The sequence below is a fragment of the Punica granatum genome, chromosome 3 (assembly GCF_007655135.1).
Source record: "Punica granatum isolate Tunisia-2019 chromosome 3, ASM765513v2, whole genome shotgun sequence".
Lineage (NCBI taxonomy): Eukaryota > Viridiplantae > Streptophyta > Magnoliopsida > Myrtales > Lythraceae > Punica > Punica granatum.
In genome coordinates this window covers 31,758,920-31,777,571 of record NC_045129.1, presented here as the reverse complement: position 1 = coordinate 31,777,571, position 18,652 = coordinate 31,758,920, and the positions used below count along the sequence as shown (strand labels likewise).

Here is an 18,652-nt window from a genome sequence, read left to right as displayed (position 1 = left end):
TATGAAAACCATTTGTAGTCAATTCAAGTCCAGAGTTGTCTTTGTCTGTATTGTTCACATGTATATTATCCCTTTGAGCGTCTTTGTTCCCAGTTTCTATTTTCGGTTTGGTCTTTGTTCTCTTGTTTAATAGTGTCCCTATGTGTTTGTACTCGTATTTTATTAATGAAAATGATATAACTGCTATCTCATAATATATATATATATATACACACACACACATAAATTGAGTAAAATATACGTACTGTTTGAGACTAATTAATCGTCATTCGGGTATTGACTTAATTTGCCTATGGGATGTTTTCAATATACATCAAACTCCTACACGACAGATAAAATTTGCCCGCTCGCGCAATTTGTGTCTGACCACACTGCATCGCTACAGTTGTATATTTTATTATTATCGAGACTGTATCAATGGTGGGTTGGAAGTCAAAGGGAAGAAAATATGGTGTCACCTTCTTAATCTTGAGCTGGCCGCAGCCTTCAGTTGACCTCCCAATAATGTTCATCGGACTTTTGCTTTCTAAAATCCTTCTCTCTTATATATATATACATACATGTGTGTGTGTATATATCTTCCATGTATCTCTCTCTCCATAATATCTTCATCTCTCTCTCTCTCTCTAGTTTTTAGTCTGAAAAACTCACCAAACTCAATGAGAGAGAGATGGGAGCAGTGAGACCAAAATCAGCCATGGCGCAAGATGAAGGATCTGGTGGAGATGGCTCCATATCCTCTACTCATGAACAGCCATCGCATCACCAGGACCAGAAGGAACTCGACGCGGGCGCTCTCTTTGTTCTCAAATCCAAAGGTACGATCGATCAATCCAACTGATGAAGAACTCATCCCGTTAATTGGAACATTTACGTACGTGCATATATATATATATATATATAAATATGTGTGTGTGTGTTACCTATTTAAAGTACTTTTTTCCTTATATTATATTTTTACTGGAATATGTAAGTATACATCATCTTTGATTTGATCCATTACTATAAAGTATAGTTTCCAAAGATTCTGTTCACTTTCAACCTTGATTCTGAGAATACTTCTAGGACAGCTCCCCCACTTAATAGCACTGTCAAGGGGATCGGTGGATTCGTCAGTAGATGTGGGAGTTAATTCAATGCCAATTATTATTGGCAAATTATAATTGTCACGCAATCACGTAGTGCAGTACATTTAACAAAGTTTACCTTATGTGAGCGGGTTTTATTTGCAAAGTAGGGCAGAGGAAAAAGAAAATAAAAAATATATATATATTTCTACTCTGTGTTTCATGCTGCAGTTAAATTTCTCTGTCCTCCACCCATTATCATTTCCTTCTGTTTTGATGAATTCCACCACTATCATTTCATTTGAAGAATCTGGTGGACATAGATAGACCGCTGCTGTCCTTTTCGAAAAATTTTCAAGTAAATCTATCATATCATACCGCATGAGAAATCGCAAGTTCACTGCCAAAAAAAAAAAAAAGATAATCGCAAGTAAAAGTCTTGCAATGGGCTGATTTTTCTATCTTTAGAAATATCTTACTTGAATCACCAACCTTTTTTTTTTCCATACATGTAGGGTCATGGTTACATTGCGGCTATCATCTAACAACCTCGATTGTGGCACCGGCACTTCTAAGTCTGCCCTACGCGTTTACCTTCTTGGGATGGGCTGCCGGCTTAATCTGCCTCATCGTTGGTGCTCTTGTGACCTTCTACTCCTACAACCTTATATCTTTGGTCCTCGAGCACCAGGCCCAGATCGGTCATCGACATCTCAGATTTCGAGATATGGCTAACGACATTTTGGGTAAGCCCCTCGGCTTCATCATTAATTAATTCTCCACAGTGATTAACATGTCGCCGAATAAAATGGAAGCAACATTGATCTGGTTTCACAAGAGATTGAGATTCCATTCATGTGGCCAATGATTTTGATACAAGAATTGACGAAATTGACGTATCCAACAAATAAATATCGGCCGACAAAAAAAAAACTAGAAGAAGAAGAAACAAATTTATATCAGCTGGCGAATTTTGGGCCAATTGATGTGTCAAGGTTTTCGTTTCGGACTTCCCTGAGTGGCAAATCAAAGCACGCACTATAATCAGAACAAACGTCCCAATTTTGTGAACGAATTTCCAAGTTGCCAGCTGTCGAGATCAGACAATGTGGTCCAATGTCTGAATCCGTATTTAATATTATTTTTATTTTTTAATTGACATGATTAATATCTGTATTATCTATATCCATATTACTGATAGCATTTAATATCATAATAGGTATTTTTTTATTTGATTTTACGTCTTTGACTTTATTGAAGAACAACAAAAGTGAATAAAAAATAACAAACACCTGAATAAAATTGTAACACTATTTAAATTAATACACACATCTCTTATCTCTGTTTTCTCACTTCAATATACATGTCCACTTTGAAGTTATCTTTCCTTTCAACAAGAAGAAAAAAGTTATTTTTCTCTTTTCTTTTTTTTTTTTTGCTACATACAATCTTTTAATTTTATAGGTATCAATTAAAACCTAATATTATGGCGAGTGCAGCATTAGTGTAGATTTCCGTTGAACAAGAAGAAAGAATTATGGTAATTGGATTAATGGGCTTTTGCAGGCCGGAGATGGGGTCGGTTTTACGTGGGCCCGATCCAACTCATGGTATGCTATGGCGCAGTCGTCGGTAACACACTTCTGGGAGGGCAATGCTTGAAGGTCAGAGCACGATCCGATAAGAAAACATTTACCTAGACTTGATCTTGATGTTGTATAGAATCAATACATATCGTATGTCATTTTTGACTCTTGCCTTGTGCGGGATCGACATGTCTCATGTTGATCTTATCATCACAAATTTCCTTGACATCGTAACGTCTGGGCTGAGGTTGAGGCCCGTTGATCAAGTCCGGGTCCAATTCTGTTATCGCTAATCAATTTTTTTGTTATTTTATTTATTTGCAGGCAATTTATTTGCTCTCGGAGCCCAATGGAACTATGAAGCTCTATGAATTTGTCATGATTTTCGGATGTCTAATGTTGATTTTAGCTCAATTCCCATCCTTTCACTCACTTAGGTACATCAACTTAGTGTCTTTGGTTCTCTGCCTAGCCTATAGTGCTTGTGCAACCGCAGGTTCTATCCATATCGGTAAGTATATTTTTTTAAATACGAGTACCTTTTCAAAGTCGATTGAGTCCTGCAATAACAGGCTGACCTGAAAAATTGACCTTTCTGAAGGAAACTCATCCAAGGGGCCTGAGAAGGACTATTCCGTTCTCGGGGATGCAGAGAGCCGCGTCTTCGGGATCTTCAATGCCATTGCGATCATTGCCACTACTTTTGGCAATGGGATCATTCCCGAGATCCAGGTTGCTGAAAATGACTACAAACATCACTTATAGTGTTCAGTTTATTCCATTTTAACTCGTGAATATTTTAAACTGATAAGTTTTTTTTATCGAACAATATAATATTCTGTTGCATATAGGCTACGTTGGCGCCTCCAGTGAAAGGGAAGATGTTCAAGGGGCTCAGCCTGTGCTACACCATTGTGACAGTCACCTTCTTCAGCGTTGCGATATCGGGTTACTGGGCCTTCGGGAATCAAGCGGAAGGGCAGATTCTTAGCAACTTTGTGGTGGACGACCGGCCCTTGTTGCCCAGATGGTTCATCCTCATGACCAACATGTTCACTATCCTCCAACTCTCTGCCGTTGCTGTGGTAAGTACTTAAGCTCCATTCTGTCTCGATCTCGATTGGCAGTTACCAACAACCTTCGATCGATTTGATGGATTAATTGGATAGCTGTGAAGAGCTGCCCTGGTTCGACTCCATCCCTCGGCTCGAAGTTACATGATTAATTAGTAATTGACAATCGTTTCAACAACATGTCATTAACCATTACGACGTTGACGACGCAGGTCTACTGCCAACCCACAAATGAAGCCCTCGAGCGGGCATTCGCGGACCCAAAGAGCGGCGAATTCTCCCCGCGGAACGTGGTCCCTCGAGTCATCTTCCGTTCATTGGCGGTCATTGCTGCAATAACTATTGCGTCCATGCTCCCATTCTTTGGCGACATCAACTCCCTGATCGGAGCCTTCGGTTTCATACCCCTGGACTTCATCCTGCCCGTCGTCTTCTTTAACCTCACATTCAAGCCTTCCAAACGGAGCCCCATCTTCTGGGTTAACATCACCATTGCTGTGGTCTTCTCGATACTTGGGGTAATCGCGTCGATTGCAGCGGTGAGGCAGATAACTCTTGATGCCAAAACGTACAAGTTGTTTGCGGATGTATAGACTATCCAAGATTACTTGAATATGTAGATCGTGGCCAACATCACTTGTTTCGGTGTTTGCATTGATTGTTTTGTAAGCTCATTATTTCGACATCACAATTTTACACAAAGCTCTTTAACATCATTTCTCGTTACGGAAAGAAACATGGACACACTACAAAAGAGGTGAAAGCAGCACCGAAATGGCAGCGATTCGCCAAAAGAGTTTTATGGAGCTCCGGTGATCGATTGAAATCGACAAAGATCTGTTTCACTGTTTGCAAGCTCTCCTTTGCACAATTTTACGGGAAAAATCATTAGTCCCTGGTTCTGTAGGCAAATAAGGACCATGAGGTACCATTGGAAAGCCAATTGATGGAGCTACGTCCAGGCACTTACGGCTTTGTCAATTGGGTTGAGGTCCGGGCGGTTAGTCAAATCGATAATTTGCGCTGTTGCACTGTTCATTTATCGACTTCCAACTTCAACATTTTCCAATCCGTGTGGATCCACGGGTGTTGTAAAAACTTGAAGTGCAGCTCATGAAATGAACAATTAGAATGTAATATATCGTGGCTGTCTGATACCGTTTCAATGGCGGTCAACTCTTCGGTAATTCTGGTCGATCATATGATTTTTTTAAAAACCCTTCTAATGTCGTGAATCGGGCATCGAACTAGTGCCACGGGCCAAAATCGAGTTCTACAACCCTGAACAATGTTGTAGCAATAATAAATAAAATAATCAAAAGAACCGAGAATTCCAAGTGAAAAACTCGTCGGCATGGGAGTAAACTGATGTGGAGGTAATCTTCAATTTATGTAGCATTTGCCTCATAATTTTATAGAAACCTCGACTGACCATAAAGGCCTGAGAAGGCTTATAGGCCCATTATCAAGGCCCCCTCCATCTCATTCATTTTTCACACACCATCTCTATTCCTCTATATAAGCAGATCGTAAGGTAACTTAAAAGTCTTTCTCGAATATTATCTGAAAATACTCTCTAACTTGAGCGTTGGAGTGAGCTCTCGATAACAAGGCCAGAGCTCTTCTTACAAGTGACAAGGACGGTTGGACTTGGAGAAAGATTTGAGGATCCTTGGTGATGGGGAGTGGATTCCGATCCGGATATTTCTTGGATCATAAACCGCGTGACAAAAGCATCACAGATCTCATCCATCGATCAATAATGGGAATACAAAAGGAGTTCTTTTCTATCAGTCACCAACTAGAGGCACGTCCTAATCAATCAACTCAACTAATAATTAAAAAGCAAGTTTCTTAACAATCGCAACTAATCGAAAAAAAATTAGAACTTCAGTTGAAAGATATCATCAAACAAGAAAATCAAACGAGCAAAAGACTCAAAATGCAGGCTTTAAGACTCCAACGCTGATCTCCACCGTTTAGGTTGAAGACGATGAGCCTAGAATTCAAATTCTGCATTCAAAGATGAACGACTTCAGTAACGGGATTGTTTGATTTGTGGATGAAATTTTAGAATCACAATTATAACTTAATTCTATCCACAACAAAATAAAACAACTCATACAAATTCAAAGAGTGGGCCCCATTTATACAACTTTTTTTCCACAACAAAACAAAATAATTCATACAAAGTCAAAATGTGAGTCACATTTATACCACTCTTTTTCAAAATCAAAATCTGATTTTAAAATCCTACTATGAAACCAAACGCAGCAGTAATCTTTTTCGAATTACGGAGACAAGATCCGAACCGAACATACTCTGCTTATCTTCTCTAATCTTCTCATTTCTTCGTTGATTTCTTCCCTGCCTTCTTCCGCAGGACATTATATGTATATCTTCCACCCTTAACCTCCTATATATATTGCTTGTTTTCAAAATAAATTCATGATTTTTAAACGCGATATCATCCATATAGACTTAAACCTAAACAATCTTCGACAACCCTTCACTTAGGAGGGAAACTCGGCCCAACAAGTTAACACGGTCGTAACCCTTCACTTAGGTGTGGTATTCCAGATTCACAGCCACAATCCCTTTCTTAAGGGGTTTCACCGTCCGGTGGGAGATGCCATTGGGGTCGATGGCGACGAAACCCTGGAAGCCATGTTTGTCCCTCAGCTTTGTCACCAGTTTGATGTCCTTCAACTTCCGCACGAACACCTCCAGATTAGCCAGTGAGTTCAGCAGGTCCAACTTCCTGTTACGGACGCTCCCTAGCTCCTCTGTCTGAGTTCAAGCAGTCGGTCCGTGAGCTCACGACGGCGCTTATTTTGTCGGCGGCTGGGGTTCAGGTGCTTTTTCTTGGCCTAGGCGTAACCCCGGCCTACAAGCTTCATCCTCTCCACGGTTGTGAACACCTCATAATCGACATTCTCGAGATTTCCCAGTTCGATGCATAACACGATTTTCAATTCCTAAAATACCCTTATGTTTTTTCTGAAATTCCACAAATACCCTTTTGACCATTTGAATATGCTACAAAATGGATATTGGAGTCTTTTGGGCCACCTTTTATTTTTGCACCTTCACTCAATAGGGGAATAAATAAATGACTTCTTATTTTTTTCGCACGAATAGCCATATCTCTTCATCACCCCTAGAAAATATCTTGTGATAAATTTTTTGCCACAGATGAAATTTTATCATAAGAAAATATATTGCGAAAAGTCTCATAATAAAAATATGTAGATATATATATCTCTATATGTATATAGATATTTTCATATGTTGTGATACAAAGAACGTTATAACTAACATTATCAATCGTGATAATTACATTTCATCACGAAAATAAGTTTTTCACTATAAGTTATAAGATATAGTGACCAAATGTTATTTTGTCACGGTACACTTATTAAGACGAGTTTTTTTTTTTATTTTACAAAACTCGTAAGAAGTTATAGAAAAAATATGAAACGGTTGAAAAGACATTGAGCATTTTTCAAGCAAGAAATAGAAAAAAGCTTAAGTTTGCAGTAAATTGCTGACTAAAACTAAAATTCCTCCTACAGCTAACGATATAGAGGCCTAAAATCGCACGGTAACAGAGTGAAGGTTGTGAATGCTGACCTCCACAAGCTTCTTGCAGATGGTAAAACTGAGACTATCCTTTGAGTCTGTGTTGCTACAACTCCAGCGAATAGAATTATGAACCGAAGGAACAAGGGCAGAGCCAAGATTTTCATCCAGGGGGACAAAAATATTACTTGATATAAATAGTACATAAATATATTTTTCAGGGGGCAAAATACTAATTTTATATTAAAAAAACTCATAAATAAGCATACTTTTAGGACAAAATTTTAAAAAATTTAAAGTTTGGGGGGCAATTGCCCCACTGCCAATATATTGGCTCCTCGCCTGGAAGGAACCTACCCATCATTTGAAGAAAATTGACTATTGAACCAATAGCCTCTGGGGCATGCTCATTAACCACACCCGTCAATCATTCACGCCCTCACTGGCCTTGGCATAAAAGATGCGAAAAGTCACTACTCCCATATTCCATCACCGCTATCCAATAGGTATCCCACCATATGTTGAATCATCTGAAAAGTCCTCCCCTCGTTCGATAGAGAGCTCTCTAAACATCAACCTAGAGCCTGAATCTCTTATATATGCACTTTGTTGGGAATCGACTCAATAATCAAGGAAGATGTAGCGGAAGAGAGAAGAAATTATATACAAAATATACAGGGTAAAACCCTCAAACGTAGTGGAAACACTTGAAGGAAACATCTATGGGCAAAAGAGGCTCATCGGTCGCTTCTTATTAAGCAATAATCACAGAGTGGAGTACATATCGAGTGCGTCCTTTACAAGCACAATGGTCGAACACAAACAATGAACCTTTAACCCCTCAAAGAGATATCCCATCTTAAGAATACCCGCACTCTCTAAATGCTCTCCTGCACTCTACATCAATGCTCTCGACACATATTTATATTACTCCGATTCACTCAACATAATCAGTCCCAATATTATCTCTATTTGTAATATCCTAAAACACAATATTCTCAAGGAATTGCCTAGCCAAAATATAGAGATTTAAATCTACAAAATAGGAAATTGATCGGGCCAAAATTAAAGACGCAATTCTCAACACACTTTGTGAGACTAGAAGCCTCCCTTATCATTGAGTGAAGCTGAAAAGGTCTCATCTCTAACTGGAACTTCCCATTGTCCTTGGTTGATATCTCTATCACAACATTGATCATAGTCGATAGGATAGCGCTAGTCTATGGCATTGCATCCACAATGAGCCTCTGATCAAGGTTTATGATGTTCTCGTCCTAAAGGATCGAGAGGAGACCGCTGATCATGTGTATCGGCCTCCTCATCCCATGGCTCATCACCTTTTGGAATGAGTTCCTTGCCTCAAAAGCCATCACCACATTCTTCCTTGCCTATTGAAGCGCTCGATTTTGCTGTCCCAGCTGTAAACACCTCATTTTGGCCCGGGGAATGAAGAGGGGATCATACAAACAAAAATAAGGTCAGGAGCAAATTGGTCAAAATCAACCAAGAAAGTCAACCCAGGGCCGATCAGAAGTTTAAACAGAAGTAGAGCAAAGTGATAGAAATAGAGCAAGAAACACAGGAAATTATCATATCTTGTATGGTGCTAAATCAGTATCGATATAATGGAGATTTTACCGCAATTGATAGCAAAAACAACCATCATGGTTTTTTTTTCTTAACCATTAGATTCTCTTACGTAAGATATTAGCCGTATACATGTTCAAGATTTTTTACATTAAGATTTTTACGCCCTCATAATTTGACTATCGATATTTGTGACCACGCAACTTCTCGTCGACGCTCAGTCTCGCCCGTTAATGAGTCAAATCCGCTTTGATATTAAACTGAACCGAAATGTATCGGTTCAATCAAATAAAAATAATTTAATTACTTTATAAAAAGAAAAAAAATCTTATATTCATAGACTCCCAATTGAACAAGGATCGAATCTCCCAAATTCAATCAAAAATTCGTTCTCGTTAAATCCCTCAAATTGAAAGAAAAATTCAATCTCATCGATGCTTGCATTGCCTCTCGACTGCCCACTCTGAGCCCGACTCCTCCCCATTCCCTCTCGGCGACGTCGGTTGAGTTGTTTGTCTCCCTACTTGGCATCATAGATCATAATCGATCTTGCTCCGATGCTCTGGATCATAATACTATAAGCAGATCAGGGTCGAGTTCTATGTTTTCGTAAATTTTCTGTCATGCAAATTTCAAATTACATCGCCACGGATCCAACCAATTGCATGGATAAAATTTGTTTTCTCGAGGAATTCTATTGAAATCTTGAGTGGTGATAAACAATTTGGATCTTCGGTGATGATCTCTTCCCTGATTGCTTGATGTTGTGTGTGGATTTTATTAGCAGAAGTTAATCTCTTCACTGATTGCTTCGGTGTTGTTTTCTTGGGATCGGGATTTGCAGGGCCAAGGAAGATGATGGAGTTTAATTGATTTTTTTTTCCTTTCCTTTTCTTTCTTTAAAGTATCAAATTATTATTTAATTTATTAAACTGTTGGATTCATTTTGTTTAATGTCGAATCGGAAATCGGATTTGATTCTTTCACGGGCGTGATAGAGCATTGTCGAGAAGAAGTAGTTAAAAATATCAAAAGTTATAACATGAGTCGTGAATTTTTAAATAAAAAATTAATATATGCATGTATGGTCTAGATCATAATTAGTAAAATCTAACTGCTGAAAAGAAAATAATTACGGTGGTTATTGTTTCAACTAATCATGTAGTAGCACCCAGTCTCACTCATGCAGATTCCATTTCTCATACAATTAGTAATGTTTTCGAGACAATAATCTAAACTGACTCATTTATCTTGGCCTTCCCGAGGTAGCAATACGTTATACCGAATCAGAGCGCTTAATATAATCAGAGCAATCATTTAAAGTTGTCAATGAATCTCCATGTTGCCCATCACACACCGTGGTCCGATCCCCGATGTCTTTTTTTTTATTATTATTATCTATTTGGATTTTTTGGAATAATATTAACGTTTTCTATTTAAGGCGTCGAAAATTACGAAAAAACTGGAGGCCACATACACGCAAAATTATTCACAAGTAAGACTAAAAATTGTAATGAAAGTTACAAGCACTCCACCTAACTTTTTTTTTTCCATGAAATTTGCTTTGATTGGTGCTCACAAATTTACAAAAGAAAAGTAAAATATGAAGATTATTGAAAAGTTGGGAGGAGGGGCAAAAGAGAGAGAAAGAATGCCACATAAGCGGAAAAGAGATTGATGAGTAGTTATTATTAAAAAATTTATTGTTACCTTCCTAATTTAAGAGAGAATATTCAATCTAATCCTCGAAAGATTGAGTTACCAATAATTTAGTCCCCTCAAAGATTTTTGCCACGAAAATAGTCTTTAAATTTAGATTCCGTCTATCAAATTAATCCAACTATTAACGGGCGTGACGGAAATCTGACTTGAACGTATATATAGACTAACGTCGTCACAAAATAATTTAAAAAAATTTCAAAACCACATCGTTTTGAACAATGAAACAAAAAAAAGTAAACAATTTTTTTTTCTTTTTAGGTAAAGCACACCCTTGTGATACCTGACACCCGAGCTCCACCTTTGTTCCTTCTCCACCTATCAAATAGAAGGGAGGGAGAAGAAACAGAGTTATAGAGGGAGAAGAAACGTCAGATTTTCGTTGCGCCCGTTAACGGTTAGATTAATTTGATAGAAGGAATCTAAATTTAGGGACTATTTTGGTGGCAAAACTCTTTGAGGGACTATCGTTGGCAACTCAATCTTTCAAGGATCAAATTGAATGTTTTCTCTTAATTTAATGACTAGACAGCGCATATAGTTATTGGATCAAAGAATTTTCTTATTTATTAAAAACGCAAATATAAAACATAATATCGTGAATAGCAAAACACTTATAAGTAGCACGTATATATGCTTGCTTACAATATAATGTGGTTACTATTCGAACATGAAGAAGTTCCTTATTAACCTTTTTTTTTCTGGTGCACTTCACTCCCCAGTCCAATATCTATAATCATCACATCTACTCCATTGTGAAAGAGAAATAACAGTAAATCAACTGAATCTAGAAGGAAAAAGCAATATAACTCAACAATAAATTGATTCTTACGGTTAAATTTATCTTCTCAACAACCGTTTCGTGTGGAAGAAGTAGGCTCACATCCAGGAGCTATTTTTGTTTGAAAAGATCAGTATAGTATGGTCTTTAATTTACATATTTCATGAGTGCACGTGTTTTGGTTTCAAAAAGCGAGATGGCATCACGATATTGTGCCACTTGTGAAATTACTGTTAGCAGTCATACGAAGGGTCACGCAAGGAAAAACCTTCTCCGTTCTATGTAGTGTTGCAAGATTAGTCGTTCCGGCTTTTAATATTTTATATAGATTCTAATTAATTCAAATATATTTAGTTTGGAGTAAAATAAAAAAGTGAGCCGAAAAAGGTCTTCGTCTCTTCCGCAGTGGAGATAACACTAATTGAGTTTTTCGGCTTTTGTAGGATCAAGATGAGGTCGGTACTACGTGGGCCTGATCCAGTTCATGGTATGCTACGTCGCGGTTGTGGCCTGCACTCTTCTGGGAGGGCAATGCTTGAAGGTTAGAACCCGATTTGCAAAGAAAAAAGTTTACCTAGATTTGGTTTTTGCATCAGATAGGATTGCTAGTCGTCACTACACATTGTCTTGTGCGAACACCGTGCAACCCTCAGGGATCAAAATATCTAATGTTGATCTCACATATCATCGCGAACTTGAACTTACTGGACATCATTGCCATTCCGACTGAGGTTGAGGCCCATCGCTAATTAATTATTTTTGCAGGCAATTTATTTGCTCTTGAAGCCTGATGGGACAATGAAGCTCTACGAATTTGTCATGATTTTCGGATGCCGAATGTTGATTTTAGCCCAGTTCTCATCCTTTCACTCGCTCAGGCACATCACTTTGGTGTCCTTGGTACTCTGCCCTTGCTTATAGTGCTTGCGCAAACGCCGGTTCCATCAACGTCGGTAAGTAAATCTTTTATACACGAGTATGTGTTTCAAGCCGATTGATAACAGGGCTAACCTGAAAAGTGGACCTTTATGAAGGCAATTCATCCAAGAGGCCTAAGAAAGATTATTCCCTTTCAGGGGATGCCGAGAGCCGTGTTTTCGGGATCTTCAATGCCATTGTGATCATTGCCACTACGTTTGGCAATGGGATCATTCCTGAGATCCCGGTCCGGGAAATATAATGGCCAAAAAATTACTAGTCGTGTTCGAGTTATTCAAGTTTAACCCGTAAATATTCTTTTCTATTGAACTTCTTCTTTCTATACACAGGCTACATTGGCGCCTCCAGTGAAGGGGAAAATGTTCAAGGGGCTGTGTGTGTGCTACGTCATTGTGACGGTCACCTTCTTCAGCGTCGCAGTATCGGGTTACTGGGCCTTCAGGAACCAGTCGGGAGGGCAATTCCTCAGCAACTTTGCGGTGGATGGCCGGCCCTTGCTGCCCAAATGGTTCATCCTCATGACCAACATGCTCACTATCCTTCAACTCTATGCCGTTGCCGTAGTAAGTTGTTAAGATCCATTGCATCTTGATCTCAATAGCAGTTATGGACACCCTTCAATCGATTGGATGGATTGAAGATGGGTCGTGGTAAGAGGTTCCCTGGTTTAACTCCATTCCTCAGCTCGAAGTAACATGATTCATTATCTAATAATTATTTTGACGCGACATTACTGTTGGATAAATTTTCAAGTAAAATGGATCTAATTTGGACTCGAGTGCTTAAGCCTATGGGTTACTGTGCATTTATCTTTTATAAACTTTTACATATTTTCATTTCAACTGGTGTGGGATATTTTGTTCTCTCACACTCCCCAATTTTTCTCCAACATCTCGCCCTCACGTAGTATCGTATCGTCTTACACGAGTCACGCGACCTTAATCAATCGACGGGACCAAACGACTTAATCACACCCGCCCTCACTTCGATGTCCCGACATCGGACACAACGGGTACCTACTCGAGGCGCACGTTACGCTTACACTCGAGCCTACAGGTCACACGGACCGGCGCATACATGCTCGTTATGCGCACCTCAAGGCACGAAGCCGCCCTACACACCCAGGATTATAATCATAGGCTTTGATATCAATTGGATAAATTTTTAAATAAAATGGGCCTAATTCATACTCGAGCACATATGCAATCCAAAAACTTTAGCTTATGGGTTACTGGACCTTTGTCTTATATTAACTGCCCATTTTTTCTTTCTTTGACCAGTGTGGGACAATTGTCCTCACACACTTTCCACTTTTTCTCCAACATCTCGCCCTCACGTGGTATCGTGTCGTCTTACACGAGTCACGTGACCTAAACCAATCGACGGGACCACTTGTGTATACACAATACTTAAACACACCCGCCCTCACTTCGAAGTCCCGATATCGGACACAACGGGTGCCTGCTTGAGGCGCACGCTACGCTTACACTCGAGCCTACGGGTCATACGGACCCGCGCATATGCGCACTACACCACACTAAGGCGGCCTTACACGCCCAGGATTGTAACCATGGGCTCTGATACCAGTTGGATAAATTTTCAAATAAAATTAGCCTAATTTGGACTCGAGCCCATATACAACCCAAAAGCTTAAGCCTATGGTTACTAGGTCTTTATCTTTTATAAAATTTTCCATATTTTCCATTCAACCCGTGTGGGACATTTTTTCCTCTCACACTCCCCAATTTTTCTCCAACAATTACTAACCATTAGATCGTTGATGCAGGTCTACTGCCAACCCATAAATGAAGCCCTCGAACGGGTATTCGCGGACCCAAAGAGCAGCGAGTTCTCCCCGCGGAACGTCATCCCTCGAGTCATCTCCCATTCATTGGCAGTCATTGCAGCGATAACTATCGCAGCAATGCTCCCATTCTTCGGGGACGTCAATTCCCTGATCGCTTCAGCTTCATGCCACTTGACTTCATCCTACCCGTCGTCTTCTTTAACCTCACGTTCAAGCCTTCCAAACGCAGCCCCCATCTTCTGTATTAACATCGCTGTCGCAGTGGTCTTCTTGATACTTGGGGTAATCGCGTCGATTGCGGCAATGAGGCAGATAGCTCTTGATGCCAAAACTTACAAGTTGTTTGCCAATGTATAGACTATCCAAGATCACTTATATGTGCATTGAAATTGATCGAATTGTATAATTCATTATTTTGAAATCACATTTTACTGACAGGCTTGGCCTTAATTTCGAGTATGATTAGATCTGATACATATCACTCACATCCGAACAATGCATACTTTCGCGAACACGACCTGAATTAATGATTCAGTTCTAGTGCAGAAGCATGTTCAACATTATTTCTCAGTTCGGAAAGAAGCATGAATATGCTATAGCACAAACTTGGCGAGCATGATCGCCTTAAGCCAAATTTGACTGGGAAAAAAAAACAGAGAGAGAGAGAGAGAGAGAGAGAGAGAGAGAGAGAGAGAGAGAGAGAAGAGCGCCAAGCATTTGCTTGTATTGATTGCAGCCCACGTTCAAGGCTTGGGCTTGTCGACTGATTGAAAAGTGTATGCTTGAAGAGAACCGATATTTAATAAAATGCAGGAAGAATACATCGCTACTAGTTGGCACCAAGTACTGCTATTGGACCCCACTCCATCTAGCCCAGTCGACAAACTGCATGCCTCCATAGACATTGTTAGCAAAGCGGACCCCTACGGTGAAAGCCATAGCAACGGGCGGGACATTCTTGGCCAAAGGTGAGGCCTCGACCAACCGTTCGAGGCCATTGATTATCTGATACCTGGTGTTGGAAGAAACTGCGAGAAACACACCTGATAGGGAAGATGGCAAAGCAATCAGCAGGTCCCGAGATATCGTTTGACAAAGCATTGGCATGCTATAACATGGAGAATTTCCAGCAGGCATACCGACAGATCATAAGACATCATTGACAACGATGTTTTACCGCAGATATTAAAAGATAAAAATTGCAACAATCAAATCAGCTAGGCAAGAAACTTTCATAGTTAATCCAATAGAATACAAGGAAAAGTTTAAATCCAAACAATGTCCGAAGAACTCACCCCATAGTGCGGCACTTTGCATGAGAGGTGGCACCGGTATGTCGTCCTCAGATTTATTAATGCTCCTGGAAACAATTACAAGTGATTATTACTTCATCGGAAAAGATGAATACTGTAATGACAAGGCATACAGTGAAACCGCCCAAATTGACTAGGTTGTATGTTACTTAGATCCCGACGAAAGAGATATTCTGCTTGTGGATCAAAAAAGCCACATATTGCAATAAGAGACTTGCATATATGTACAGAAGAAGATCACAGAACAACTAGCTATGATGAAAATGTTTATCGAACAGGAACAATCTCCACCTCTTTGCATTCATAATCAGATTTGCAATGCCTTGACCAATGAGACCGCATCCAAACCCAACCGATCCATACAATACACCCTGGAGAGAGAACATGACCATAGTTATTAGTTGGTAGAAACCACACAATTTAGTACAACTGCCACTTTACTATACAAGCAATGTTTATTATTTAGAAACAGAGATCAGCAGTACAACATGAAAAAAGCAAGTACGCATGAAAAAGATTCAATCACTACGCTCCCTCCGTCTATAGAAAGATAAACATCGTCGATCAAACAAAATACGTCTGATCCTACTTAAAGTGTTATTCAAAGAGAGGTACCTTAAAGAAATATGTTCCTATCCGCTGCTTCACCGAGAAGCTACAGCCTGGCCTTTCAGCTTCAAAAACACTGCACAGGAAAGATAGGGTGTAACTCTGGTCATGTCCATGCACAATATTCCTAAAAAAGAATAATTATTTTAACCCGAAAAGGTAAGAAAAGGAAAGAAATGTCTGCAATCAAGAAACAAGATCCTTGACCCCCCTTCTGTTCAAAGATATGTAGCAATTGCAACAAGGGAACAAGAAAGACAATCCCTACAATTAGAAGAGATGCATCACGAACTACGTGCTATTACGGAACCAGACTCCATGAAATTCTTTTTCCTAGAAATCCTATAACCTATAAAGCCAGCAACACATTACAACCCCTACTAAATTGACATGTGACCCGCCGAGGAGCCTGAGATTGTCCAAGAGCCACCAGAATGGCCCTAGTTATAATGTCAGGAACACTCCAGGCACCAGGTACCATAAGAAATTAGACTGCCAAAGATTGCCCGAAAATCCCCGGAAGGTTAGTTCTTGACACAAACCTGCTGGGAAGAGAATTATAAGCATGCTGAATGCGTCCAAGAAAGCCTGCGCCTGATACTGATCGTTTCCCTACACGAGCATACGGAGCTAACATGCCCACCAATGCAACGTTAACGACCAAACCGACCAGCAAATCTGCGACGTACAACTCGAACTCTGCCCAGAAATCTTTTCCCCTTTTCTGGACTTCGGCAAACGTTGCACAGCAGGAATCAATGACTATCTGCAACGTCCCATTACCAAGAGAGAAATTATCCAAATGCATAGATACAACTCCAGGCTCCTGTCAGTGAAATATAAAGCCGAGGCGAGAGTTCAAAATTCAGCTAACCTCTGTTCCGACTTTGAAAAGGAAAGAGGGATCAGCTAGCATTCGGTTCCGAAGCATCGCAAAGTGCTTCATCAGAAAACCGAGCGGCCACGCCAAGCCCTGCAAAAAATATGGAAAAATGGGATTCAAAACCTTACCGAGCTACTAACGAGAAATTGAGAAGTAAGGATAGCATCAAATGCAAAAATTTCCATTGACAAGTTTAGTAAGCTAACATTTGGTCAGCTCAAAATTCATTGATCATAAACAATTTCCTTAAAAGAACCGAAACAAAGCTGTCCAACGAGAAAGCAAATGAACCTGCAAGTCCAAATATCGCTCGAGAATAACTTTGGGAAGCCCGGTGGTCTTCGCAGCTTCCAACATGTCCGCCGGTAGCTTAGCCCCACGCGCCTCCGTCTCCCTCATTACATCCGCATACTTCATGATGGGCCCAAACTCCTCCTCCTCACCATCACCGCCGCCTTCCCCACCGCCTCCTCCCCCGACATTCTTGTCGTCTCCGCCGCCGCCGCCTCCGTCGATCCTCAGCTCGGCGGCGATGTCTATAACCCTAGGCTCCTCAATCAGATAACCCCTGGAGTCTGACCCGGCGCAGCTGGCGAGGACGAGCTGGCGGCAGCGGCGAGTCGTGACGGCGGAGAGCCGGAGCGGCACTGCGGAAAAGTTGGGGCCCCTGAGTGAGCATAGGAGCTTGAGCTTGAGCTCGAGCTTGGTCGACGAGGAAGCGTCCGTCGATAGATTGGGGAGAAGGCCAGGGAGCTGCAGATTGGGCGAGTAAGCAGACATCGCCGCCGCCGTGGAGCAGAGAGGGGACGCCGAAACTGAGTTGAGCTGATACGCGGCGAGTTGAGCGATGAGTCGAGTGGGGTTCCGCCAAGTGAGTGAGAGCGAGAGTTGGCGGTAGTTATAATATGGGGCTGACAGGACAAAATCAGTTCGGGTCGGGTCGGAGCGACCGGGCTGCCGGACACGAGAGAAGGCAGTGCCGGATTGAAGCGAATTAGAAATGGGGGACTTTTGATAGCCGTGTCGGAAGCCGAATCCCACACGAAAAGCTCCCGTGCTCAGTCAGCGGGACCCCTAAATAAAACATATTACATACGACAGATCCCTTGAAGGTTAGAAATTTCAATTTGGTCCCTAATGTTACGCGCCATTTTATCAATTACTAGAGAGGTCCATGGATCTAGCAGAGTTCGAAATGATTGGAAATAATGATATAGGGTAGTCTCAGGAATGAGTGATTGAAACAAAATCTCCTTGATTCTGGATCGAGAATGAGTGTTACCGCATGAAATCCTCATTCTCGATTTATGCACCATCTTCATGCGCAGTTCTTAGATTTAGTTGATTTCAATCGGAGCATGTAATCGAGATATGGGCTGCGTTTGATTTGTTAGTGTGATTTTAAAATCATGATTTTGATTTTGATTGTGGAAAAAGACAAATGAGATGGTATTATAAATTTGACTTGGGAAATGTGTATTTTTGTTGTGTAGTGTGTTGAGTTAAAATCAAAATCATGATTTTAAAATCACACTAACTTTTCAAACGTAGCCGCCGTTGTTTGGGAATGGAGTGGAGTTAAACTCTACTCTATTCCAACTATAAATAATTATATTTATTTGAGATTGTAATGATTATTTTGTTGAATTATAGAAAAAAAAAAGTAATAAATTGTTGAGAGAAAATAATGATTGTGTTATTGAATT

General features: G+C 40.3%; 2 protein-coding genes and 1 pseudogene across 2 annotated transcripts; 2 read left to right on the top strand and 1 right to left on the bottom strand.

Moving 5' to 3' along the window:
• The first annotated feature begins 563 nt into the window (after window positions 1-563).
• Window positions 564-4,442, top strand: LOC116202067 (GABA transporter 1-like). Its single transcript, XM_031533581.1, has 7 exons — window positions 564-818; window positions 1,583-1,813; window positions 2,634-2,731; window positions 2,978-3,164; window positions 3,255-3,385; window positions 3,505-3,738; window positions 3,939-4,442. Exons 1-7 carry the CDS (start codon window positions 671-673, stop codon window positions 4,317-4,319), a joined length of 1,410 nt encoding a protein of 469 aa, XP_031389441.1. The 5' UTR covers window positions 564-670; the 3' UTR covers window positions 4,320-4,442.
• A 7,149-nt stretch (window positions 4,443-11,591) lies between these two features.
• Window positions 11,592-14,498, top strand: LOC116200532 (annotated as a pseudogene).
• Window positions 14,499-14,834: 336 nt separating this feature from the next.
• Window positions 14,835-17,999, bottom strand: LOC116201452 (protein RETICULATA, chloroplastic-like). Its single transcript, XM_031532698.1, has 7 exons — window positions 17,238-17,999; window positions 16,938-17,036; window positions 16,606-16,829; window positions 16,070-16,139; window positions 15,746-15,825; window positions 15,437-15,501; window positions 14,835-15,184 (listed from the first exon to the last, which is right to left on the bottom strand). Exons 1-7 carry the CDS (start codon window positions 17,724-17,726, stop codon window positions 14,991-14,993), a joined length of 1,221 nt encoding a protein of 406 aa, XP_031388558.1. The 5' UTR covers window positions 17,727-17,999; the 3' UTR covers window positions 14,835-14,990.
• Between the last annotated feature and the right edge of the window lie 653 nt (window positions 18,000-18,652).

What these genes read in the sequence shown, in the direction of transcription:
- LOC116202067 (XM_031533581.1), top strand. Translation starts at nt 671, where the DNA reads ATGGGAGCAGTGAGACCAAAATCAGCCATGGCGCAAGATGAAGGATCT. An exon ending in CTTTGTTCTCAAATCCAAAG is followed by an intron (nt 819 to 1,582) that starts GTACGATCGATC and finishes CCATACATGTAG; the next exon opens with GGTCATGGTTACATTGCGGC. An exon ending in CGCAGGTTCTATCCATATCG is followed by an intron (nt 3,165 to 3,254) that starts GTAAGTATATTT and finishes ACCTTTCTGAAG; the next exon opens with GAAACTCATCCAAGGGGCCT.
- LOC116201452 (XM_031532698.1), bottom strand. Translation starts at nt 17,726, where the DNA reads ATGTCTGCTTACTCGCCCAATCTGCAGCTCCCTGGCCTTCTCCCCAAT. An exon ending in AGCGATATTTGGACTTGCAG is followed by an intron (nt 17,037 to 17,237) that starts GTTCATTTGCTT and finishes TATTTTTTGCAG; the next exon opens with GGCTTGGCGTGGCCGCTCGG. An exon ending in TATAATTCTCTTCCCAGCAG is followed by an intron (nt 16,140 to 16,605) that starts GTTTGTGTCAAG and finishes TTTCCTGTGCAG; the next exon opens with TGTTTTTGAAGCTGAAAGGC.